Source organism: Halictus rubicundus, chromosome 16 (genome assembly GCF_050948215.1).
Source record: "Halictus rubicundus isolate RS-2024b chromosome 16, iyHalRubi1_principal, whole genome shotgun sequence".
NCBI lineage: Eukaryota > Metazoa > Arthropoda > Insecta > Hymenoptera > Halictidae > Halictus > Halictus rubicundus.
The window spans coordinates 8,811,056-8,838,207 of record NC_135164.1 but is presented as its reverse complement, the minus strand read 5'-3'; the positions used below and the strand labels follow the sequence as shown (position 1 = coordinate 8,838,207).

The window sequence follows — 27,152 nt, the reverse complement described above, 5'->3', positions numbered from 1 at the left end:
AATGTTCTCTTTCTCGTTGCTTTAGCGACGTTACGCTGATTCCCGTGCTCGTTCCGAATCCTTTTTATTTCTTAAATTGTACTGCCGTCGGGGATCACGAGTATCTTTTAGTTGATGCATTTTTCAAAAAGAAGTTCGTGTTTTCGAAATCAATTCCGCGAGGTCTTCTCAAGATAGACTGTTCTTGCGTCACGCTAATATGTCAGTCTATAAAGGGTCTTTAGATACATTGTTCATCCTTCGCGACAGGATTAGGTTGAACTATCAGACGAGTTTCTCAATCCTTACAATCGCGGTAATCGCACGATGTTTTTCCAAAGAATAAATTGCGTTTGCAAATGATAGAAACACTGAGGAAAATGTTGTTAAATAAGTGAGATAATAAAATTTGAATATTACAACAGTAGAGCGTGTATTATCTTTATACCGGTTACTCGATGGCTTGACGACAAATTGTTCAAAATGTGAATCCTTCTTTTTGTATTACAGTGACTCGCATATTATTTGTAAAGAACATTTTCAGTTTTAAGATAATATTAGGAGAAATGTATTTGCAAAAAAATGTCATGTTATTTAAAATGTACTTTTCAATGTTGCGAAAATGCAAGTTTAAAATTTCGCTTATCTCCAGTCGTTTTATATTGTATATTTGCAAAATTGGTTCTTTTGGAGGATCACTTTAATCCGCGGACTCAACAATGAATTCAGATGATTGACGTTCTACTAAATATCTGTTGTTGACACAGTATTACCGTCCCTTATTCGAGACGTACAAAATGTTCATTTCGCAAGATGAGATTGTGTATCTAGGACGATCTACCGAATCGTTTTCGAAACAGCAAACTTCGGTCATTAAAACGCTATGTTCCTATATCGACCAGGTTGTTGGTAGTACAATACATGCAATCAGAATTGATTATCGTTCGTGATTCGTAATTTTTCTGTTGCCGCTAAACGCGAGATCCAGCAACAAAGAGAGAAATATCATCGAAACGAGCGGTGGGGAAAGCGCCATAGCAGTTTATAGGTACATAATAATAGATCCCTAATAGACGGAGCAAGCCGTAGCTATCCATGGAAAAATCCTCGTCGAACAGCCCATTTCCTCTGTCCTCCGGTTACACGGTATCCCCCTTTGTTTTTTCTCTTTTCGTTTTAGTACAAAAGTAGCAAAAGCTTGGCCGTGAGCGCCGAAAAATTTCTGTGTTTATCATATCTGTCTCTTTTACACGAACGAATGCGTCCCTGCCGTGCGACGTCCTCTAACGGGTCAGCCTCGAATGACAAGATATCTCCGGGCAAATTGCGTTTACGTTTATGTTCGCACGCGAGTATCACTTCTCCTCGGTGTGTTAAATAGTTCCTAAGCTGTTGTACGATATCTCCTGGGACCGATACGACAGAATCGCGCGACCATCGGCGGTCGGATCACCAGTAAAACACTGTCTTCTCTTACTCTCTTTTTTTCTTTCTGTCTCTCTCTCTCTCTCTCACACACACACAAACTCTCTGTCACTCTCTTTTTCTCTACCACTCGCTCGCACGATCTCAGATTCTCTCGCTCGCTTTCTCTCTATCCTGGGCAGTACAACTATATTGTTTAAATCGTAATATGATATGTTAAGTTAAGGTCAAGCGAATACGTTGCCCTTGGAAAGGCATTTGAGAGCCTCCGTGTTTAGTTTTCCGCGTCGGTAGTCATGGGTCGAATCCTCGAATAACGTGAAAAATAGAACGAGTCGTTATGTGGGACCGAGAAAATCTTCGAATGGAAGGGGTGCGTGGGGGGTCCGGTGACGAGAACGATTCCCATGGGGAAAAAGACGGGGAATCGCGAAGCATACGTACGCAACTTTTGTTTCTATATTTTTTTCTTTCTTCCCTTCTTACTTTCTTTGTTTTCCCATTCGCTCCCTCCCTCTCTCTTTCTCTCTCTCTCTGTGCTTCTGTCAGTGAGGAAATAAACGTAAAGACGAATGGTAAAACGAGCGGCTGTCGCTGCTCTCTCCGAATTCGCAAATGTAAGGCCTCACTTGGGTTAGAACTTAGGCTATACTTTCCGTCGTTTTCAAACATCACAATCTAATGACGCGTCGAGCGGGTACGTCAGAGACAAATTGACTACACCATCCTCGGTTACCCTCTCCCTTTCTTTCCTTCCTCCCCACTGCGTCTGTCCTTTTCGAAAGAAACAGCACAAAGGATACGAGCAGCTCCTTCCACACCGAAAAAGTTCATACTCGGTCGCGGCCTATACTCGTGTAGATATAATATCTATTTTCTGTCTTCTATAACGACGATTTTCTAATATGTCGGAAAATTTGGTTGATATGTGGTTTGTTAGTCGACGATGCTCTCGCGGACTCGAACGGCTGCTAGTTTTAACGCTAAAACGTCGGGTAGAAAGCGTTCGTTGAAATCGTCCGGCGTAACCGAGTTCGCGGACATTTTGCGGATTTCGGTCTGACTCCGCGTAACGGTAACAAAAAAAGAAAAAGAAAAAACGGCCCCCTTTCGGTCGTGATTCCAGTTGATCACGATCGAGAGATCCTCGGGAACCAATCTCCCTCGTGATTACTTTCGCTCGAATTCGCATCCAGCTTTTCATCCGAAAACATCGCTTTTGCATCTTTCGTTCGTGGTCAGGACGATCGCAAACGCTTTCCAGGGCACTTGCCTATTTCAAACTACCTGCTGGGCAACCCCTTAATGACTAACGATATGTATCAGAAGAGTGACAACCCTGAAACCTCATCACCTCATTATCTCTCTCTCCCTCTCTCTCTCTCTCTCTCTCTCTCTCTCTCTCTCTCTTTCTCTTACTCCCTCTATATCTCATCATTCGTCTATCCGTTTGTCTCTGATTCGACGACACGCTTTCGGAATTCGAAGCATCGTTGCGTTGCCGGCTCACGGACCAGCGAGAAAGATCGTCTCGAAAACCATTCGTTCTGTCGGTACGGACCCGTGACAACGACGGCGACGGTTAACTGGCATACTTCCATCAAGAGATTTCCTGTGATTATGGGCCTAATCGTTGGAGAAAAGGGCGACTCGTCTCGCTCTGAATTTCGTGACGGTCCAGTTCCCCTGGGAACCGGAGCCTCCACTGTGGTAATTTTCACTTGACGATCATGGAACAGTCCATGGAATAGGTTCGGTTCGGTTGATTTCTTTCTATTCGATCTAGCAAAAAGTGTTTGATCGATGATCGGACCGTGGGATCTTTGCGCGAAATAATAATGTTCTGCATCGGTTGCAACGAACAGGACCCGCATGAAAGTTTCTTTCATGATATTGTACAAATTCAAGTAAAATGTTACTTAACATGACTGTTATCATAATCAGAAACAAATCTGTTTTGAATTTGTAGGAAAATTCGTTGAAAATTCGAAATAATGAATTAAGAATAAATCCTTTGGTCACATCCAATTTCATTCAATTATCCAATTATTCTGCCGTTTATAAAATGTCGGACGCATCGGCGAAACTTATGTTACAAAATAAATAATTCCATACACAAGAAAAAATCCGAACCATGTTTGTAATTCTGTAAAATTTGTAACCGCGATCATATCTAATGGCGACCGAGGTCTCTCGAGCTTCTTGGCCCCTCACGGGGTATACCCCGCGGTAGTGGGGATAGTTCTGGGACTTTTATGGGCTGGGAATTTCGGACATATATACAGTAAAACACCGTGTGTCCTCGAATAAGAGCTACATTGCGACGACGATTGTCAGAAAAGGTCTGTCCGCGTCCGTGAGCCAGCACCGACGATATCAATGGTAGACGATTCGTTCGCCAATCGTTTCTCAGCCATTTGACCACCGCTCGCGGCCAATTAATAAATGCCCAGTGGTAACGTGAGTACAGTATGAAATTACCGCTTCGAATACGCGAAAGCGCCCGGTCGACAGAAGCCGCGCGAGACCTGTAGAAACATCTGTGAGACCTACGTGAGAAAAATATGAATCTGCCGAGAGTTCTACGAGCTGTCTCGATTGCCATTTAGAGAACGCATTTGTTTTATTTTTTTTTTCCCGTTCGTTTCCCCGTTGAAGAGCGACACGAGGAGGGGCGAAGTCGCACTCCCAACGCAATCATGTCTGGATCGAGGACGCATCTTAAAAAGGAACACGCATCCTGGATGCGGCAGCTACCTTCGAGAGAGGCTGTGTTTTTGTGTGTGTGTATGTATGTGTGTGTTTCTATGTGTGTACACACATTGTAGAAAAAACGACGAGGCGATAGAAAACTATCAGGCAGGCCCGAACAGCATTTTAAGGATAGTGAAAGAAGCGTTTACTTTTTTCCGTTTTCTCATGTTTTGCCACGGGGACTCGGGGTTCACAGAGTTTTGTCCCGGGATTATCGGATCTGGTTGGAGAGGATGTGTTCAACGTTTTATCTGCTTTTTTCATATGTTTTGGTTTCCTTTTCTTCTTCTTCTTCTTCTTCTTCTCTTTTTTTTCGTTTTTGTTCGTTTTCCTTTTTGAAAATCGGGACGAGACAAACGCACGGTACGATTACAGCATGACTCGACCAACGGGAAGGCACTTGGGCAAATTACGTGCCGAGTTGGCCGTTTTATCTAGCGCGCAGGACGCCACCCCCCGCGTTAATATTTCTAATCCGCGCCTGCGCCACTACAAACGACAGATCGTTTAAAAGTATTTTCTTTTTTTCTCCTCGTTATCTCCCCCCATACAAGATCATTAACTTTCTTTTCTCTACTTGCTTAATCCTATGATATGTTCGCATTCGTTATGTATATGTATGTATAAGATTATTACGTAGTACTCGATCTCATTCTCTCTCTTTCTCTCTCGCTTGCTCTCTATTTCTCATTCTCTCTCTCTCATTCTCTCCTTCTCTTCCTCTCTCTCTCTCTTTCTCCCCCTATTCCCTATCTCTCTCTCTTTCTCTTGTTACTTTTGTTCTTCTTTTCTTTTAGACAACATTCTCGCACGCACGCGCGCACACGTTCCGTACGCGCTCAAGTCAACCTGGCATTCGACTTTTTCTCGTCTAGGATTACTTTAAACTCTCCTTAACAAGATACATAATTAAATGTATATGCTCGCGTTCTTGTGACGCGCCAATGATAAAACATAAATACACGCTTCTTAGGGCACCTTTGGTATTAAGCTTGATGTACTCGTCTTCGTCTCTTTTCACGTCTATATTATGCAATTTTGTCCACGAACACCCACGACCGCCTCTGCCGGATTTTCCGCATACTCTCGTGGCTACCACGCGCGGCCGTCCAATTAATATTTCGAATTGATAAAATGAAAGTCGTGAAATTTTCCTCGGGCTTCGAACTCGCGAGGAAATCGACTAGCTGCAGCGATACACGTCCTTCGCAATTTTTTTTTTTCAAAACGAATAGATCGACTCTTTCACGCTTTAACCACATTTCAAATTCTCCTCGACTCGTGGGTCCTGATTGAAAATGTGTCGAATATCACGAACCTAGAATAAAGACAATGAGATAAAACTTAAATAGCTTTGAGACTAATCATTTTTCAAGCATTCGCTCGCTAATGTTCTCAGTCGACCTTCAACAATTAAAACAATCTGACTAATGTTAAGGTACGCTATCGTGCTTTGCGAATCGATCTCCTGCATCCGTTCAAACTTTGCAAACGCCTGACTCGATCCGGCAAATCAGCTTTGTCTCTTTCGACTTAATAATAATAATTCGTTCGAGGACGGCGCGGGGCTCGCTCTAAAACAAAAGAATCTGTCGCGTCTGTGGACTGTGGATTTACGGTGTATGTGAACAAGTGTTACATATACGTGAGCGTGTGACTTGAAAAGTGCCTTCCTTTCTTCGTTCGCACGTGTTTAGAATACGCGGTGTCACTCAAAAACGAAATGTCGATGGGGCCCGTTTAGGTTCTCGATTAGGTGAACTCGGACCCACCCCCTCCCCCGCGTGCTCTAACACATCCCCCCATCTCACACCCCCCCTTCTCCTATTGGCCGCGTTCTCGTTTCTTCACCGAACGTTCCATTCTTCGTCGTCGTCGATCTCAATCAAGACTCGGTGGAAAATAAATAGAGAAGGTAATACACGGCTACGAATCGATAAGTTAAGTCGTTAAAAAATATATATACCTAGGAATATTATTATACGCGATTATTTTGGGCCCCTGCGAGTCGCGAATGTAACGCCGTATGCGCCGCAGAATTTACAGAATTTGCCTACTGGTGCTTGCCGGGGTGCAAGGGTGCTCCCCCCTGCCTCCCCTCCTTTGTAATTCGTGGTATTTTTTTCTTCTTGCCTTATTTCCGTCCGATTTCGTTCACATCTCTTCGCGTACTTGCCCCCACCCCCCTTCCTTCCTTCTGCAGCCATCTTCTCTCCATTTTGGTTCTTCTCTCCGTGTTCGTCAACATGGCGAAAAGACGATGGATCCAAATTTTCCTCGACCCGTTTGTTGTTTGCGTTTTGACTTTCTCTAGGGGCCTCAGCACGCTCGAGCACGATCCCTTACTTCCCTTACATGCCATTGATGTCGATCTTAAGGTTGCCCGTTTTCTTCTCTCTTTGATCCCTGGAAAAACGAAGGGAAAGATCAATAAACTGGCGGAACTTCAAAAGAAGAAGAAGAGGGGGATAGAGATTTTCTTATCACGATCGTAACATCGTCGTCTTATTTTCGGAAGGGAACTGTAGCGAATTGAATTGAATAACTGTAGTCGAATGATTCGTCCGCGATGTACACACAAGGAGGAAGAAGTGTAAATTCGCCTTAGAAAGTTATCATAGATTATCATGAAATTATAGGTGGGAAGAGTATTTATTCTATGCTCGGTAATGATTCCATTTTTCAAATTTCTTTCGACCACCTGTGCAATTTCAGAGTATCGAAGGAAAACGAAGGGCAAGTATTCGATTAGAAAGACAGAAAATTGATATTTTTCACGGCAACAAAATGTCTGGAGCTTGTCTCCAATGGCGACGTCCCGAATACGTATCGGTTTTCGTTGATCGTGAAATCGAAACGGATGAACGACGTACCAAAGGAGCGTTCGATCGCTCATCGCGCCTCGTTTGTCTCCATTCCATCAATTTCACGGGCTTTTGTTCGCGATACCTCTGATTTACAATCGCGAGAAAAACTGTCTGGTAGAGAGTTGTCAGCGGCAAGGATTATCGCGGTTCCCGAATAAAAGCAATCCCCTGTCATCGAATCGACCAATTCTATCACTTTTTTTTTCTTTTTTCATTTCTCTATGTATGTACGCGTATACAGGGTGGTTCGGAACACATAGGGATCACGATCTAGCGTATCATGTACATAAATAGATACAGACGCCGGCAAAAGTGTTCGTGCACAAGAATCATCTTTATCCAATCTCATTTCTGCCATTTTCAATCGTTTCATGCAGTTACCATGTAAATGTTGAATCGACAAATTTTGTTCAGAAAAGCAAAGTTTTGTTTTGCTAAGAACGATCGATGAATGATCGATGAATTTTTATAACTGAACTAATTCTCTTTTGCGTGGACGAACACTTTCGTGGACAGTCGATAAGCAAAATGAAACGTAAAATAATATGCGCTTGTATCTCATATTGCATGGTTAAATAATGCATACGTACAGTGGCATGCAAAAGTTTCCGGCCAGATAGATTTTTCACTTTGTATTGCAAAAGCTATGTCTACAGTCACTCACGAAAGGTTCCTTCTGGTGAAAATAAAACAGAAATATCATTAACACATTACCTACCGACAATTATTCGATATACATTTTTTTTTTAAATCTGTGATTCACAACTAAAGATCTCATTAATGATCTTTCAGTTGAATTGCAATTTTACAAGTTGCTTAACAAGTTCTCAGTAGCACAATCTAATAATTTCTTTTGTGGTTAGAAATTAGGTAGAAACAATAGGCTTCCGGTAGGTAAAGTGTTAAAAGTATTTAATTCACACAAACACGTAAAAAATTCTTTGATGTTCGCAATCATATTTGCCACACAAGATCTTTTAGGCGAGGTTCATCAACGATGAATAAATTCATTACTAAAAATTTGAAGAATGTAAAATACGCAGACGTTCTCGAAAGTTTTCGTGCAACCCATTAAATTAAACAATAAACAATAGTTGTCTGCAATAGTGCGTTCACTAACACATCACCTACCGGAAACATATTAGTAGTTCCCTAGTCTCAAAATCTTTCCCTAGATAATAGCCCCGCAAAATTATTAATTTTTATATATAACAGAATCTAGAATAATAGAATTTAGTTAAAATTCGGTAGAATAGAATTTCGTGTATATAGGGTGTTTCGTTTATCTCGAAAAATCGAAATATCTCGTAAGGGATTATTCCAATCAAAAACACATTTAATCAAAGGCTGTTTGGTATAAAAGGACACAGCATGTGGTGCAAATTAATATTTGTTCACATCTTCAACAAAGCCGAGGTGGAAATTTTCTTCAAGGAAGAAGTTACTTCAAATGACCTCAGGAACCACCACTTTCATGGTTACCCGACATTTGTGGGACACCAATAATATGTTCATATTATTACAAATAAGGGACTTCTCGGAATCCATTCATAGGTGTATAGACCTCTAGATCATCGAATGCTCTCTACGACTATGAAATTCGAACAATCGTTGGCTCTGATTCGCGAGTTAGCACGAGGTAAACGAAAATAATGAAAATAAATGAACATCGATCTACCTTTCTTTTGAATTTTCGCCTAATTGTTTGCAAGTTACCGGGCCGGTTCGCGGCAAGAAGCGCGTTAATGAATTCCGCCATTGTGCAAGGAAGGATGAAGAGACAACCAACATTTGTCCCTTTCCTCGAATGAGGATCTTCCCACGGCTGAGGAGAGGAGACGCTTTGCCATTGAGTAATTTACGTACCTCATTAGGCCGTGGCTGCGTCCGGACTGAAAAGCTCGCTTTCACGGGCTTTCGGTCAGAAAGTGGGGACGGTGGAATGGGATGCGGGGGAGGGGGCAGCAGATCTTTGGTAGCCGGGATGGAGCGAAAGAAAATGCGGAACGGTCGTGTCGGTTTATTCACGGCGGAACTTGAAGAAGAAAAGCTTTCTGATACACGTCGGGCATTCCTTCAGCAGCCACGTCCAGCATGCTATAGCGCTGCCAAGATCACTCCTTGGACAGCGAAGTGAATTAGTGACGACACGATTCGTCTCTTCAGCCCGTTTCCCCACTCCACCCCCTCCCGCGTCCTCGAATAGATTGATTATTGATCTTCTAATTTCGGCGAGGAAATGGTCGGTCGATGTAACTCACTTTCTGGCGACGAACAGTTGCAGTTACAAGCTTCCGTTAGGAGAGCTTATTAAATTGGAGCTTGCCCATTAGGCTGCTTTTCGCATTTGATGATTCTAAGAAGGGTACATGTTGATTTTTATGCGCTCTTAGCATGAATCAGGATAAAGAGACTTATACGGTTCTAATTCTTTATGACACCGTGCAACTTTGAAGTCTTTGGCACTGTAAGAAATGTTCACATAGTTGCCAGGTAATGCTTTTATGTTCTGAAAATGTTTGTTGATTCAAGTTTAACTCCGAAACCATCGGAAGTGTGTGGTATACAACTCGGAATATTGACCGGAAAGCGGGTAATCCCGCATCCGAAAATAAGTCGACAGTGTGAGGCTTAATTTTCGTGTAAATTGAAGAAGATAAATTGGGAACACTCGCACCCACTTGTCGGAAAACGCCAATTATCTTGAAAACTTATGGCGAGTATTACCGTGAATGTACAGAAGTTCGTCTTCCACAGAACGATTTTTAATTAGTGATACGATTTCGAACATCAAAGAATTGTGAATGTAATATTACATTTTCCTGTGCAATCACAGATAATATACGATAGTTCGTACTTCGAATTACCATTAGACAAGATGCGTATTGATAAAAATTCAGAAGATTCTTCTTTTATTTTTGCCAGAAGGAACCTATTAGTCAACAAAATAAAGTCCATCACTCCGATCCGACAAAACAAGTTACAAAAATTGGAACTTGCGTACAAATCCATAGTCCATTACAGTGGAACCCAGTTGTGCTTTATTTATCTAAACAAAGTCGTGTTTCACAAGTCTCGACTATTTATCGAGTTCGACTGTAATAGATCATCTGGATAACTCGGCTGCTACATACTGATCATAAGATAGTCTGCATCAGACCTTTATTTGATGTCAAGAAGTGCACAATTTCATGACAATAGCTTGTTTGCAATGAACAGTGTGCTTTTCAACAGTGTGCAGATATTCGATTTAGTAGAGTGTTTTAAACGCTACTTTTCATGACGGTTGACGTCGGTTCGGTGTCCTAGAAATCCCAAATAGGAATTCGCGAACCTTTAAGAGAGCATTGCACATTGAAAATTGGTTTTGAAAACATAGATTGTTTCACCTTTGTCCACGATTTCGTGCAAATTCCCAATATCGAGCAACAAAGTTTGCCTATCTGGCCGATTGATTCGTGGTGCGACGCCATTGGCCGATATTCCCCCGAGAACTGATTGGCAATGGTACGGGTTCGGTGCAAGGGTGCTCGAATCAAATGCACACATTAAAGGGTTGCGTCCAGGGACGGCTAAGATAGAACAGAAGAAGAAGAAGAAGAAGAAGAAGAAGGAGGAGGAGGAGAAGGGATCAACATGGACAAGGCGTGTAGCGAAACAAGTAAGGAACACGGCAAACATACGACAGAAGCTCTGCGGCGCAAACTGCAACGGAAGCAAAAGAAACGAGCTGAAACTGAACAACGAACTGGAAAGAAAGTAACTGGCGTAGATTTCGATGCTGGCAAACGGCGGCTGGATCAACTTAGACGGCGGAGCGAACGAAAACGGGGGAGAAAAGAACGGAAAAACAGAAGAAACGAATCACCCATGGCGGAAATGGAAGTAGCTTGTACGCCTGACCGGATGTCCCTCGCGAAAGAAAAAGAAAGAAAGAAAGACGGACAGAAAGAGGAAGAGAAAGTATAGATCGGCCGGTGCGATCCGTAGACGATTAGTGACGGACGTAAATGGCAATTGTCGATGCAAGTGGACCCAGCTTCAGCGAAGCCTCCGATCGAGCTTCGATCCGACGTATTTCGCGATCCGGATGTGTACTGAAATTTCGATTCGATCGATTGAAATCGAGGTAGTTGCGAATCCTGCTGAGGCCACTATTCTGTTAGGAAAGCTGGTGAAAATGTCTCTGGGATCGGTCAGATGGCAAGAGGAACGTCCCTGCGACTGATCTCGGTCGAAACGGATGATCGACATTGAGTTGATCGTATTCTATGAATACCGGATCATGTACAGTGAGTATATTTTCGGAATTTCACGGCTTTGAATGTTTTTCTCTAAATTGTAATTTGTGAATCAGGCTTTGTTCGAATTATCGAGCTGAACGAATGGATCGTTTTATTGATTGAAAGATGGCGGAAAGAATGGTAGTTTTTTTTTCAGGGCCATTCTGACCAGCTCCCCTGTCCACTGTATCTGACAACGAAAACGCAGACCCTATGATTTGGATTCTTGCAAGATTTTGATGAAAATTTTGTTTTGTGGATTCAATATGACGAAATCATTTTTGGTGATCGGCAGGAATTTCTGTAAGATAACATTCGTTCTCTGATTTTCTTTTTACATTTTACAGCGGCATAAACGAAATGTAACATTTTGCGATATTATTGTATTTTTAAAACTTTTACCTTGTCCCTCATTATCCCGTAATTAACTTTTCTTTATTGTGTACCGCTTTTACATTAAATGGTTCACGTACGGAGTGTTTCATCGTTTATGGGTTACCATGTTTACAAACTCATGTTTTTTTTTATAAACTTTATTGCACGAAGGGGAGTTTCATAACATGTAAACGAAAATAATTCAGGTTTACTTCAAGCATGGAAACAGAGGATAACAACGATTTTTTTTAACGGAACGAAGGGATAGATGTGTTTGCATAGATCTTAATATATTGATCATAGTTTTTATTCACTATTTCGATAGGAATTAATATTAAATAGTATTTAGTTTGATCGTTGCACTTTTAATGTACATTGGAAGGTCCACTGGACAATTAAAAAAGAGTTTCAATTAATAACATTGTACGACAGAGCAGGCTCTTTTAATACAGAAATCGTTGAGAAAAAAAACAACAACAATGCAAATTGTTTTCAAGGGAAAATGTAATTTTGCTTTATAAGTTCATCTCAGCATTATATTGAATACTTAAAAACATTTTATACATTTATAATTAGGGAAATTTACATTAAATATGCTCGGCTTATTTAATGGTGTAATGAGATTTTTTCTCAGTCCCTTATTCTTTAAAAATAAATTGAAAAAGTTCTGAGAAAAGTAGTAATAAAAGTAGAAAAAGAAAAGTAGTTCTGTAATATTCCATGAAGAAGATTGAAATTTCCCTTCATTTCGCGATTCCTTTCAATTGCACATTACAAAGCACCCCTCCGAACACTAAAATTTAAAAGACTTGTTTCAATATCACGATTAATTAGCGTCCGAACAATCGAATTTGAAAATTGTACGATGAAACAGGTCGTACAGTCGAAACAGCAACAATAGTGGGCCAACGAAAAGGAAAATAGACAAGAGACGAAACGATAATCAGATGTTAAATCGATGAAACGGTATCCGTCGCTGCAAGGTCGAGGCGCGATCGTGACATGATAAGACAACGGATGAACAAGAAACAGGTGTTGCGTTTTCGTGGTCGTATGGTCGCGCGTAGGTTGCGGCTAGCGTAGCATAAAATGAAACCTACTTCGATCCAGAGATTTGTAAAGCCCACCTCGGCCATTTTTGACTTTGCATATTCGATTCGTATTGCTCCCCGGTCGGAGGAGAGGAGTAAGGATCCTTGGAGAGTGGCCATCGCCTGGGCCGCGAAGCGAACGTCTTGATATTCGACAAAGGCCACTGGCGACCCTCCCCCCGTGTGCATACGAAGCCGGGAGAAACCAGGAAAACTGTGCATAAATAAGAGAAGCGTACAATACGTGCTCTAGTTAGTTATGACAGACGGTACTCTGGTCAAAGAGAGAGGGTGGTTGGGTGTTATTGCTTGGCAATGGTGTCGCTGCCGTCGGCAGCGACCAGGCACGAGGCTGTTGCACGAAAAGGAGATCCATTCCGATTACCATTGACCACGACTCGATCAAATTTCTCGTTTGTTAGATCCCTACACTCATGCAAACAAGTGTCGGCTGAACTTCCGAAAATCAGTCAAATCAGATTGTACTCAAATAGTGTTACGTTTAATACTTGTGTGTTCTACTTCTGAACTGAAATAAAATTGCATGTGAAAATTCCGACAATATTTTTACACACAATAATAATATTTAATTTCGTCTTACGTCTCACGGTTTGGAATAATGCAAAATCCAAAATAAATTATTAGGATACTCTAGTGAGGGTAACTTGTTGGCTCACGATTAAATAACCTTTACTCTTGTGCATCAGGTGAAAACTATTAAATGACCTCAGGTAGGTGTTGTGTTAAGAAGTTAGACTAAAAATGAAGAAAACAATATTTCAGTTACCAGTTACTGAATTGTCAACGTAACTTGTCAAGATTCAAAGATTACACGCCCAGGCAGATTTGAAAATGTTGGCAATGGAAATTTTGGTAGTTCGCCCGAAGATCTGATGAAAAGGACAATAGACTCTGTGAGCCCAGAAAGATTGAAAAACTGTAGTCAAGTTTTTGAATAAAATATTCTCTATCGTAGAAACGCAATCTTTCTTTGAATAAATCTTATCTTTTTCAATGAGGTCGGGATAATTCACTTTCATGAATAAATAGATGTCGTATTCACACGTTTCTGTTTGGTTGGCCACAGAGTCTCTACGTTTTTCATTCCAGCATAGTTCAAGTATAAGATACAAAAACAAGTAGTTCTCATAGACAGATGTACCGAAAAATGAAGAATGTTATCGAATAAAACGAATGACGAAGTAGATGTATTAAAATGGTGATTATTTATGGCTTGACCCATTATTTTAGCCAATCCCGATATCAGATATCACTTTTTGTCTTCGGAACAACTCTCGTCCATGAAAGATTTGAGTCGAATCGGTTCGTGACGTGTACGAAAACCGATTACCGATGAATTTATAACTCTGGCCATAAGGGCCAATTGGATCGTTAGGATGCCATTAACGGGAATATCGGTATCGATTACGCTTGATTTACCGTAGCTCTACCAGACACCGCGTAACCATGGTAAATTTCGAACCTACGAGGTGGAGGTGGTCGTGTCACGACACGGTTGACGTTTTTTATTATTTTTTCGAGGTCCATTAACGTGAAAATAACTCGAATTTGGACATGATTTGACTGGCACGCGACACACCAGGGTCGACGTATTATTCATTATTTAGAAACATTTTGTCATTTCTAATTTTATAGATATTGTTAGACTGCGGATCTTTATGCAAAACTAACGTTCCCTACGCCATTTGTGAGAAACAAAAACAAATCGAAAGAGCAATGGTAGATATTGATTGGTTCATCGAATTTTGGACTTGACTGGCAATAAAAGATCTTGTTCAATGGATTTTTTTGACATTTCTTCAAAATTTCCTTAATTTCAATTAGCATGCATCTCTCAATAACATCTATTGGGTTATATTATTTAAAGGCAGATTTTTAAGATCGTTTTCATTTCTCTGTTATATCGTTAATAGAATCTTGTCGTTCATAATTTTGTTATTTTTCCGTGTACCTTCTTACTAACAATAATAAAAATAATAATAAGATTATGTTGGTCATACTAGTTCCTCTTCGTGCGACATCTCGTGCGTGCCAACGGGTTATGGCGACAATAAACGCCACTAATGTCATCATTACTGGTATTGATTACGGGTACTAGCATAGGTGCGTCTTGATGTCTACGAGCTTACGACTGGTGACTAGGGATGGGATCAAGCTCAATGCGTACGAGTTCGTATTAATCGATCATGACCAGATATCAATACTTTATATTTCAGAAATATAACTTCATTCAAAAAGAAAAATAAGTAATCAATCGTAAGTAATCAATATTTCTCATGCTCCGTTCTTTGAGAATTGAAAGATGGACTGAAATTCGTCGCCAAAAATCCCTTTGGGTAACATGTTTTTAATGGAAAATTTCAGCTCAATCGGATTTGACCGATTTTCGGAACTTTAACCTCATCTTGTAATAGCAAAAGTCAAGATCAATCAAATAGCCTGCAATAACATGACTTTCACATGATCTTCTAGTTAAAACAAATTACTATGTATGCTTCGAAGATTTGTGAATTAGTCCACTTTGAATATATTCTAGTAAGATACCATTATATTTCTTCTAATAATAGTTTAAAAATGTTGAAACGTAGTATGAACTTGATTCCCTCTCTACTCGTGGCAAAATGATCAGCGGATGTTTGTGATACTGTTTGGAGGCGGTGCTGTTAGTACGAAGCTCTTAATGTTAATATTTTGATACGTGATAAGGTCCTTAAAACCATTAGCGATGGCTATGAGACAGTCAATTGAAATAAACATAGTGGAGTGTGACGATTGAATTGTGGATGTTATGCATCTATAGCATATAAAATTGTCTATAATTCAATTTCAACAAGCTTTAGAGAACTTTCATTTGCAGTATTACAATAAAACCCTGAATAATATCGGAATTAGTAACAAGCAAGTATAGTTGCATAAAGACCCACAATTTCATGACGATGTTGCGATAGAAGTACTCCAATAACCCCGATATGCTTTGATAAATATAGATAACACAACAAGTACCAGGTAAATCACCGCAAACTAATTAAACGACACACCGCTTCTGTAAAACAATCGATTTGCTTTAACGATTATTCATTCATGCTAACATATCACTCCAGCACAAAATAGATCAATGAATGGACGAACACGTGTGACGCTTATCTACGGTTTCAGCTGAAACACTATATCTAACCATTATAACTTCGGTCGAATGTTGCATTAAATTTCCCTCCGATCACCGACGAAATACTCAAGTAAAATAAACGAAATTGAGTTGATTTCGAATACGGAATGATCACGTGATTTTCCTGCGCGTTTAACATGAATGAATAATAAAGATGTGGGGGACAAGAAAACACGTAAGACAATAAAAACTGTCATGTGATTTCGTCACGATGTTTGTTGGGGACAAAAGCGAACACACGAATTGTCGAGAAGTGTTCGAGAATTTTTGGAGGGAGCTGATGCTCTTAGCATAGTAGACATTGAATTAATGTGAATGTTAAGGACGCGTTGGATCGTTTGGAGAGGAAATGTAGCTGATTCGTCGGTGACCTATATGGTTCTTTTAAATTTCTAGTTGCGTAATTGTTTCCAGTGCAGAGTGCGGTACTCGGTACTAAATTCGTCGTTTCCAGTTCATTGCTGCGTGGCCTGGATACGCTCGAAAAAATTGAACGTATTTAGGAAGATCGTTCTGGCGAACGAGTCATCCAGTTTCGACTCGTGAACTTCTCGTGGTTCGACGAACCTTGTTCTGTACTATGTGAATCGTACTTTTGCAGCGCGAGTAATATTCGATTGGCGCGCGTATATTTTCAATAACCATTGTATAGACTTTCCCAGTATTAATGGTACCACCCTGTGGAGGGGATGATTCTACATGAGAAAATAAGTAAAAAATACGGAATAAATTCTTTTCGTTTGAGGCTTTTCTTTCGAGACAATCGAGTTTAAAGATACGCCGTGCTTCAGTAAGGAAGTAGAATTGGTTGGCCATGATCAGACGCGTCAGACAAATTCACTGCATATTCAAACTCGATTTTCTCGATAACGAAGTTTCGGATGAGAAAAATTTATTCGATATTTTCGACTTATTTTGTCATGTAGAATCACACCTTCCACGGTTGGTACCAACAATAACCGGGACACCCTGTATTTGGCGTCGTTTGAGGTTATACGCGGTGATTCCGTTAAATGTGCCATCTATATTACTTGCGAACTTATTTGGTATATGAAAAAAATGATTGACGCGAAAGTTGTATGGTTTCAATTCTCTCTTCAGCGACAAAATTAAAATTTACCTCTTTACAATCGAGGAACTTCAGGTAATCTTTATATCTCGATGAGAAAGCAAAACACAAAAGAACTAATCATTGGGTTGTATGCTACTCTCGAAACCATACAACTTTCGTTTCAATCATTTTTGTGTATACCAAATAGTTTACATGTGATTTAGGTGGGCCACTTACAGGGGACACTATCAGTGTCACACGTCGATTTTTATAATATGTTTAGAGGATATGTATTCCGGATAAAATTAACACGATTATTCTATTCTATTCAGTATAATTAGTTTGACTATTCTGTTCAAATTTTTAGGTCGATTGTCTTGTGGACGGAATTCTCATTCTCAAAAGGCAGACTGTTTTGATGACGGTGAAGGGAGGCTCTAGATCCAAATGGGCCAAAATTTTGTACGTCTTTGGGGATTTTTTTTACGTCTGTTCTTCACTGATTGACACTGCTCTTGTCATTTCCAAAACGATATAAACATCTCGTAAAATATATTCGCCATATACTCCGTTAATCAAAATCCTCTTCTCTTCATCGTCGGTCGTTTCATCGGGCTCGATCGTATGAAACATGCGAATCATACCGATCGGCTGCCACAATACAATGCCATATATATTAGAAAGGGATCGAAGCTTGACGGGCATCCGGGACTTTAAATCAATCGAAGCGAGACGTCGATGTGTCCGGTACATGGGCGAAACAAAAACTGGATACGGTTAATGAGTGAAAATCACGGCGAGGAGCCAACGGCAATGGAATCGGCGCGCCATTAAATTCCCGAGCATACAGGTCGAAGCATCTTCCACCGCGATGAATGAACTGGATATGACGTCAGTCGGGTTCGAATCTGACGCAACCAGTGCCCTATCGATTTCCTCTTTGCATTCGACGCTGAAATAACTCGCGAGAATAGAACCCTCGGACAATTCCGACCGATAGGAATTACTTCTCGTCCTCGACCTTCCTTTCCGGGATTAAATGGGTTCGATTCAGGCCGCGGATCTTCTTTTTTCTTGTCCGCCATTTTCACACCCCCCCCCCCCGGACGTTCCACACGAAAAAGATCCGACGCCGTTCAAAAATCGATTCTCGTACGCTCGGAAACCAAAAGATATTTCGAGAATATGTTTGGCAATCAAATTGTTTTCTTACGTAAATGTAGATATTCCACAAACCACCGAAACGAATAGATTTGTTATAATCTCGTATTCAGAATTGGAAAATATTGTTCACTGGACAATATTATCGGGTTGGTTAATAAGTTCGTGCGGGTTTTTAAAACTCTTCGCACAATTGTGTGTCTTTTTGTTTTATGTTGATAATAAGGCGATTCATTCTGAAAAGTATGGATTTTCTGCCAGAAATGGTACGATCGAATGCACCAATCAGTGAAATTCGCTGGTTCGTGTGCGGAACACGTGATTCTAGTAGAATTAGAGCCCTAGCGGAGAGATTGACCCTAATTACGTTCTAACTGAGGAAAGCCTAACGTAACTTCTCCAAGAATCAGAACGCTATATGTATCACGAGAGTGACGGCGGTGGACAGTCTACGTCATGCTCTTCGTTCATCTTTTCAGCACTTCTCTGCCAGTGCAACGGAGTGCTGCGTGACATTTTGTTGAAAGCTACAAAGACTGGGCGTGACGTCGGATAAAGGATTGCTCTGGGAGATGCAACCATTAATGTTAGACTAATGCCTAACGGTTCTTACGACGAAATCGAGATTTCTAGGTCACTCGTCCATTAATCCTCATCCTTCATTTTCCAGTTTAAAGGTAACTCGTTTAGGAACATTAGTATCCGCGACAATACATTGCACTACAACAACTATACCTACTGCATTTTCATGAAGAATATATTGTGTTGTTATCAGATGTATGAATCTCATTTCCACATCCTTTTAAACTCCAGTGACTATAGTATTCTTCCCACTACGATACGCCTTTACCGCTCGAGGTGTATCAGTATCTTTGAACGCTACGAAAGCCGATTTTCGAAAACCTTTGTAATTTGGAGTTACGACACTGTAATCTGGAAACTACTTGATTTCGATGAATTTCTGTTGCCCACCCTGTGGATGCAACGCTGAGGTACGAATATTTCGGTTAGAACGTAGCTCGGCGGAAAAGTAACAGCCATCGATTTCCGTTCACCGACCCGTGCGGTTTTTGAAAAATTAAAAAACATCGAAAGAAGTTCCGCGGCGCTTCGAGTTCGTGACGAATTACGATCTAATACGTGGCCGCACACGTACTTGGAATCGTGGGAAGGTTCCGCATGGCGGATCACGCGAAAATAATTTACTATGCCGAGCGTAACCGTAATGCCCGGGGGAATAGCATACTTCGTGGCGATTATTCGCTTGTTGTGTGTTTCACGGGCATGTAGGAAAATGGCGCGCGATACCACCGGCCAAAATCCGGAACGGTGTTTCGACCAAATGCGAGCCATTTAATTATCAGCTTCGCCACTTGGATCGAATTGTGAAACGATCAGAATGGAGTGCTAAAAAATCGACTCAAAGATCATTTTCGTTTGGGAAACTCTGAAGAAGAATATACGATTAATTATTAAAATATTCGGTCACCTTGGTCATTGATCGACTTGCAAATAAAAGGCGAATGAAAACCTACTTTTCAAGTATGCACGGTACCTTATTTTACTATACTTTGCATATAAAATAACTCGACGTCATTAAAAGCATACTTTCGAAATTCGACTCGTACTCGACAATCTTTTAAATTATTGATTGTATCACAAAATGTGTTTTAAAAACAGTGTTTTTATTGACTTTATAAAGAACAGAGGCTGAAAGATGTGTATCTTTCATTTCGGACTTTGGGAGTATATTTTTATTAAATTTCATACCATACCTCTCCAAGAAAGTGTTTCACTATCTAGAGAATGGTCCTTTAGAGTCCAAACATAATACAGTAAAAGAACTGTCGATTGAATTAAGAAGAAAAATCACCGAGTGGCGATAACGAACACAGAGTTATCTAGTCTTCTGAGAAATCTCTTTACGTAATGGGATAACGCGTCAAGTGCAGTATTTATAGCAGATGCGAGCCTCCGCTAAAACTTGAAATACTCAAGATAGATGGAAGTTTCATCTCCGTGTTTTTATTCTGTATTTAGGGTGTTTACGAAACTGTCTCAGGGCTGACCTTTTGAGAAACTCCGTCGACAAAACATCATCACTTGAAGAGGAACTTGAAACGCGTTCTCGTCAACGATTCGACAAGCAAATACGTATCGACATACAGGGTATCCGATTTTAATCTAAACATGCGAATTACTGGCGAATTACCCGTGATATAAAACAAATGGTTCACGTACGAAGTGAATGGTTTCGAGGAGGCTATAATCTGATGTAATTAGTTTTCCTGTAAATGGACGAGTAAGGATTATATAAGATGTCCTTGTATACTGATACATGTGTGAGTACATGTGTGAGCAGTATGGTGCATGTACGCTAGCATGCTTTGTCCCTTTTTTAGTTATGGTTGGAAACAAAGGTCGGAAGAAAAGGGTGAATGGTTCAACATAACCGCGATAATACTTTTTTCCGTGCAAAGATGTATGTGCTTATTGCAGCTACACTATTCTTTAAATGGGTATCCCTTCTCATTATCTTTTTCTTTGCCATAAGTGAAATTCTCTTGGTATTTCCAAGAAGGTATTAAGGGTATTGAGGTTGAAAAATTAGATATTTTTCAGGTTAATGATTTTTCGCCCATAATACATTGCTTACATAAAATAACGGGAGGATTCGACCTATAGCAAAACGAAGGAGTCATTTATAAAATAGTGCAGCTGTAGTACGAGCATGCATCTGCGCAATTGCTAATAAAAAAAAAATAGTATCATCTGCATCGAACCGTTCATCCTTTTCCTCAAACATTTCTTTTTGACTTCAACGAGCAAATCACCCTATTGCACAGAATGAAAGATGCGCAACCTTATAAAAGAATTGTCTGAATGTTAATCGAAAACCGATCTTGTCGCGAACGAGAGAATTTACACTGATCTGCTCAGCTCATTATCCCTGAAAAAACGATATTAAGCTGTTTATACCGAAAAGTTGTTGAAAGACATTTTAATCACAATATTGCAAGGCGGTTCCAGCGAGTAGCACCCAGATTAAAATTTCTCCAGATTAACAATTTTTCGACTGAAACAACTTAACAATCTTGATAATCCAAATTCTTAAGGAACAGGGAGCTGCATCGACCAGCGAACAGAGAAATGGCATGATCATCCACCCGCTGTTCTAAACAGTGTTTCGGCCGCGATATACCGGGTCTCTTGTGCATTAATAATCCGCATTTATAGATTAAAATCGTGGCCGGTCCGGGTAATAATAGTAAGCGAGCAGCACCCAGATTAAAATTTCTTCAGATCAACAATTTTTCGACTGAAACAACTTAATAATCCTGATAATCCAAATTCTTAAGGAACAGAGAAACAGAGAAATGGCATGATCATCCACCCGCTGTTCTAAACAGTGTTTCGGCCGCGTTGTACCGGGTCTCTGTTGCAGTAATAATCCGCATTTATAGATTAAAATCGGGGCCGGTCCGGGTAATAATAGTAAGCGAGGAGCGTGCGTCTCAATAAGGGCGCACCGTCTGGCGTACACGATCTTCTTAACGCGAACGTTTCGCCTGTGGGATGTTCTCTAACCTGCTGAAGATGTCCTTGAGTTCGTGCTCAGATACGAACTGGCCGAGGTTCGCCACAAAGAGGGTAGAACACGGTGCATTGCTGACGGCTATGTTCGGCTGTGACGAGGGCGAACCCACCGGCGATGCCAGTGCCGGCGAGGGTAAGAAATGGGGCAGCGACGCGTGTATCGACGTCAGCGTCGTAGGATGCGGCAGAGACATAGGCGCCTGAAATAAAACAGAAAAATCATTTCCCTTTTTTTTTTCTTCTTTATCGTCAACAGACATCGATTCAACGAAACTCGAGTACCGACAGTAAACCTGCGACTGCCGGTCTGAACGACCGGTCTCTTTGCTTTACGATTACTGGAATGACAATCGTAAAGAGAATTATCATGTAATTTATAAGTGTGATGTAATTTTGTAGTTTTTGAAGAATCAATATCGTAAGTTAATTTCCTGTCGATTGACCGTATTGCATATTTTGACTCTTTTATGAATAATGAAAATTATTAACTCTTCGATAAAACGATTGAACGAAAGATTCGCAGTTTATAGATTTACAACATGATATCATGTGTCAGTATCGGTATCGAAATTCAATTTTATTCCACTAGGTTCACGAGATACAGTCTTTACTCGATAAATGTCCCAAATATGTAGACCACAATTGTCACAGAACTATCCCCACTACAGAGGGGTATACCTCGTGAGGGGCCATGAAGTGTAAACAAAACTCCTTAATTTTTCATTAGTTTCTTACGAGATTGTCACCGACATATCCGTGGCATTTTACTAATGAAAATGATACCAAATATGATACAATTCTTATGATATTCACTTATGTAAGTTTTGTTATTGGATTAAAATTGGTCTCACACTCTCGAGCTTTATTGTCCTTTTCTACGTTCGGTAGTGCATCAAAGAGATCTTCTAGCCGATAATTGTCCCCGGCCAGACCCGTGTTACGGATACATATCGAGTAAACAGTGTATCTCGATCTATGCTGAGACTAATTTCATAATGCACGTGTCTGAAAAAATTCTGCGAGTTCTGCATTTCCATGATATCGGCATACTATCTCAAACGGACGAGCCGGTGATGCAAGTAGTCGCTAGAAGAAACGTAGCAGCGTGAAGCAACACAGGATTTCCGAGAGCGGTAGCGCAACATGCAATTACAGGCGACATGTTGTTAATGTGAAATTACGAATTAATTGCGCGTCACAGTATCCAGTGTTGCGAGTAATCCGGGGCGCAGTGCATTATTAAAACGGACCGAATTCTGTTGGAAATTTAATACATCGAAATGCAAATTAATTGATTTCAAATATTGGCCCGGCGTGCATTTTAAATCGCCAGTCTAAAAGAAAGAATAACATAATTCGCGTCGATATGTTCGGAACTGGAATTCCATTTATTATTATTGGATCATTGATTTTAACGTCGTGACTGTAATGCAACTGCGAATTACGCTGCAATAGCATCTGACACAGTCCTTGCGTTAATTAGTACACGCTCCATAATTCGATCATGGACGCCGGTTTTAATCGTACGCATTCAGATTACTGAATAATCCCATAAATTAGACTTCTAGCGTGAATTATTTCATGCTATTGATATTATTGGAGTAATGTGCAAACAGTGGAACGATATTGTAGAGATTCATAATAAACTATTTAAAAAATTTCGAATATACATCGAGCGTATCCATCGATTGCGTGCAACAATACCAACTTCGAGGATCACGAAAGTTTCGAAACGCGATGCAGTTAATTACAGTGGCTGGTTAACTATCGCGATCGTTAACGGTAAACAAGTAGGTATCCTCGAGTTTTCCAAGGTTCCGTAAGGTTTTTGGTCGTGCTGGTGCCATCTGCACCGTTCGACGTAGCTTGCGATCAGAACGGTATGGTACAGCCGGGTACGGATTCACCAAACAGGAGATATTGATTTTTAATATCGTCTAGTCCTGTGCCAGGTTAACGCGGGTACCTATCACGCACTATCGCGAACGGTATCGCCCAATGGCGGACCCTCGTTCTGTCTGCACGATCGAGTGCAATAATGTTTTCCAGGTCAGAATCCGAAACCATTGACCATTGTTATAACTGGCACAATGTGTTTGGAGTTCGAACGAAATCGTAAACGTGATTGCTAGACGAATTATTAGATTCGCGCAAACAGTAAAAATTCGTGGGTTAATATATTAATCTATCTTTCACTTCTGCAATTGTAATAGCATCGTTACAAACCACGAAACAGTGGAGTAGATTATATGAGTATGCTCTATATAATTTTTCGTAGTTAATAGTATTTAGTACCTAAAATCATAATTACTGTATACTACTAAGTTATAATTTAATACATAATATAATAGCACTTAATCTTTACCACGACTCTTTGCACACCGAATTTCATGTAAGCTGTATATTAGCTGTTATCTAAATTACAGTTTTAATCGGGAAATTTTCAGCACACTTAGTTGGAGTTCACCGACTTCGGAAGATTGATAGCAAGTAATTTATAATAATTACGGTGTTAAGCTTCTCGCGCGAAATTATGGGCTTGTATAAATAGTTTCGAAAATCGGCTACCAATATTGCGGAGTGTAATTGTAAATAATGAATACTTTATCGAAATAAATGGGATCTTAATATTTGCAAATGAGTTTCCCGATTTGCGACTGACATGACTCTACAATCTCAACAGTAACTTTTTACCGACAGCCGAGCGAGTGTTAAAAATATGTTATTTTTTCGTATTGCTGTTTATGAGTAGTATGGTTTGAAAGTGTGAATCGATGCACAAACTTTACTTTGTGGTAAATGCGGCCCCGAAAGCTGTGAAAGACGGGAAAAAGTTGAAAATTTCAATACTATAAAAATATAGAATTTGTTGTATAAAAACAAAAAATAGAAAATTTATCTAGAGATAACCGTTACAGGACGGAGTTTCTTTTTGATATGAAAAGCGTCCTCCAGCAAGGTTCGGTGCTCGACCGAAGAACCCGCTAGTCAGATCGCAAATCTTTCTACGTGCGTGTCTACCTGCTAGGTTGTACCGTATAGTAATCGAGTATAACGATCATGTATCACTAACGTGCATCGGGGCGCTCGTCGGCGGCTCCAGAGCTTTGTCTGCAGATAGTCAAAGATAGGAACGTACGGGGACCTGAGGATGTAACGCCGGATGGACCAGCGTCGCATGTTGGAGTGTGCCCGGTAATTCTCCAGCTGTTGAGTACGCCAGTGGATGGTGCCACAATTCAGGACCACCAGGGAAGAATGGGCTCCCTAGATCTGCAATAGAATACGTGGTTAGTGGAAAGCTATACTGATGCGACTGCGTACGATCCGATCCGTTCGTTGCGATTAACACTAGAACTACCACTTCAGAAGCGTCCATTTACGCATACCATATAAGATTAGCCGTTAACTATCGGACATTTCCCAACATGGTTCTTCAAGTTAGAATACTAGACTATCGATGCTTAAACACATACATGTAGAAAAAAAGATATAGATGTGGGAGTTGTTTTACATACTATATAAACCTTAATATGGTTTAAAACAATCAATAAATAATAACAGTTTAACAGTTTCTTTTCGTGTACAATCGCTGTGTGTACCCACGTCCTGCTACATCTGTTTTGTTCTATAATTGTTTTTTTTTTTAATAATTGTGCTTCTACAGCTTTTTCGAGTGTAGAAAGTTGTCGCTTCGACTGCTCGATATTTCCAGTATTAATTAAACTGTTTGGCTGCATTACTATTTTTATTTAAATTTACTTTGCCATTCTTTTATTTATATGTATAATATGGAAGATCCAATTTAGCACCAATTTAACATTTATTCTAATTTCACATTTATCCGTCCATAAGAAATTATCGAAATCCAACCGATCCAAGTGATATCGCATGAAACCGTATCAGTTTACAATGATTTTGTCACTTAAACGATTGAATTTTTTGCAGAAATATATTTGTATATTCCGGAGCAATTTAGTTCCCGTCAATCACCGAACAAATATATCCGACGTCAACTGTTACTACGCTTAGCTTTTAACAATACATACGTATTGATATTTCCAGTTTCAATTGAGCCAAGACTATATGCATTTCGTGAATAAATTACGAATCGTCAGTCCCCCGTGCGCCGACGAACCGAACAAAATTTCCTTCGGAAAGCATGTGACACGCGAGCCGAGCAACTGTCACGAAATAATAACAGTCAATCAATGCATTTCAATCGATCTAACAACTCGTGACTACGCCACGACGCGATCGCGTTGAAAGAAACAGTCGTCGCTCGCAACTGCTTTTCACTGAAAAATTATTCTAACCACCGATACCTATCATGGAACAGCTCCCTCACTCTATTTTATTAATTCTCAATGCAACATGATGCTCTTTGATCATTTTTAGCTTGGGCTAATATAAATTTATTCAATAGTTGATATAAGTTCACGTAAACATTTTGATAATGGACGAACACCACCATTAATAAAAAATATAAAAATTTATGATTGTAAAAATATCGCTAACAATATAAAACAATATGCGACGAACAGACTACAGAAAGAGAGTGCTCGTTTATCTTCCTCCTGAAAATAAATTCTTAAACAATCCGATAGTACTTCAAGACCTTGTGTTTCGAGTCCTTTTGTTACGTAGCATGTCTCTGTATTTCTTCCATTTTTATTTCTTTTTTTGTATTTTCCTTCCTATCTACCTTTCCGACCTTTTAATATTATTTTATTTATTTCTGCCTTTCACAATTTCTCTTCCTGCTTCACTGCGTTTTTCTCGACTTTCATGATAAAGCATGTCTTTGCATTTGTTGCGAAATTTTCAAGAGAACGATTTATATTTTCGAATAAGGTTACAGCAGTGGTGCGAAACTCGAACGACATTATTCTAATTTATCATAGAGTTTGCCATTGTCCAATATGGCAACAATCAATCTTAAGATCCATTCACGTCAAACCCCTGCATTGGCCGATATTCGTACTAATTGCCTGACACTGTCAACAACGTGAACGATGTATTGTAGTCCACATGTTGCATGAAGCAGGTGGCAGCCGGCTCCTTGCTATTGTGTACCGTCGCGTCGAGAGATTTGATATTGTTTCCGAGATCAAGCAGTTTCAGCTTCGTTTCGTTTGTACAACGCTTGGTCCAATTTAATCGTTCGCAGCTTTCTTTGTTTGTTTCCTTCAACATTCTCGGATCGAAAACGCTTGCAACCGACATCGTTTTAAACAACTTTCCATTCGCAATGTTCTGACACGAGAAGGAATGCTGAAGACAGGTTGTGAAGTGTGCACACTCCAGGACCAAAAGGTAGCACGCATCAAAATTGACATGCTTCTAATTTATTTTTGCATTTCAACCGTTTCTGTGCACTAT

The 27,152-nt window shown here is 40.2% G+C and overlaps 1 protein-coding gene across 4 annotated transcripts in view; it reads right to left on the bottom strand.

The window, feature by feature from the left end:
* Positions 1-6,434: 6,434 nt before the first annotated feature.
* Positions 6,435-27,152, bottom strand: part of LOC143362225 (protein couch potato) — a 77,425-nt gene continuing 56,707 nt past the window's right edge. The window contains exons 6-10 of one of the 4 annotated variants that reach the window (XM_076802209.1): positions 24,910-25,043; positions 21,762-21,970; positions 12,784-12,988; positions 7,616-7,701; positions 6,472-6,564 (exon numbers count right to left, since the gene is read on the bottom strand). In XM_076802209.1, coding sequence (XP_076658324.1) covers positions 7,651-7,701; positions 12,784-12,988; positions 21,762-21,970; positions 24,910-25,043 — 599 coding nt within the window. In that variant the 3' untranslated portion in view covers positions 6,472-6,564; positions 7,616-7,650. Of the gene's footprint in view, positions 6,565-7,615; positions 7,702-12,783; positions 12,989-21,761; positions 21,971-24,909; positions 25,044-27,152 lie in introns of all 4 variants that reach the window. The other 3 variants (XM_076802208.1, XM_076802210.1, XM_076802211.1) reach the window with 3 other exon arrangements.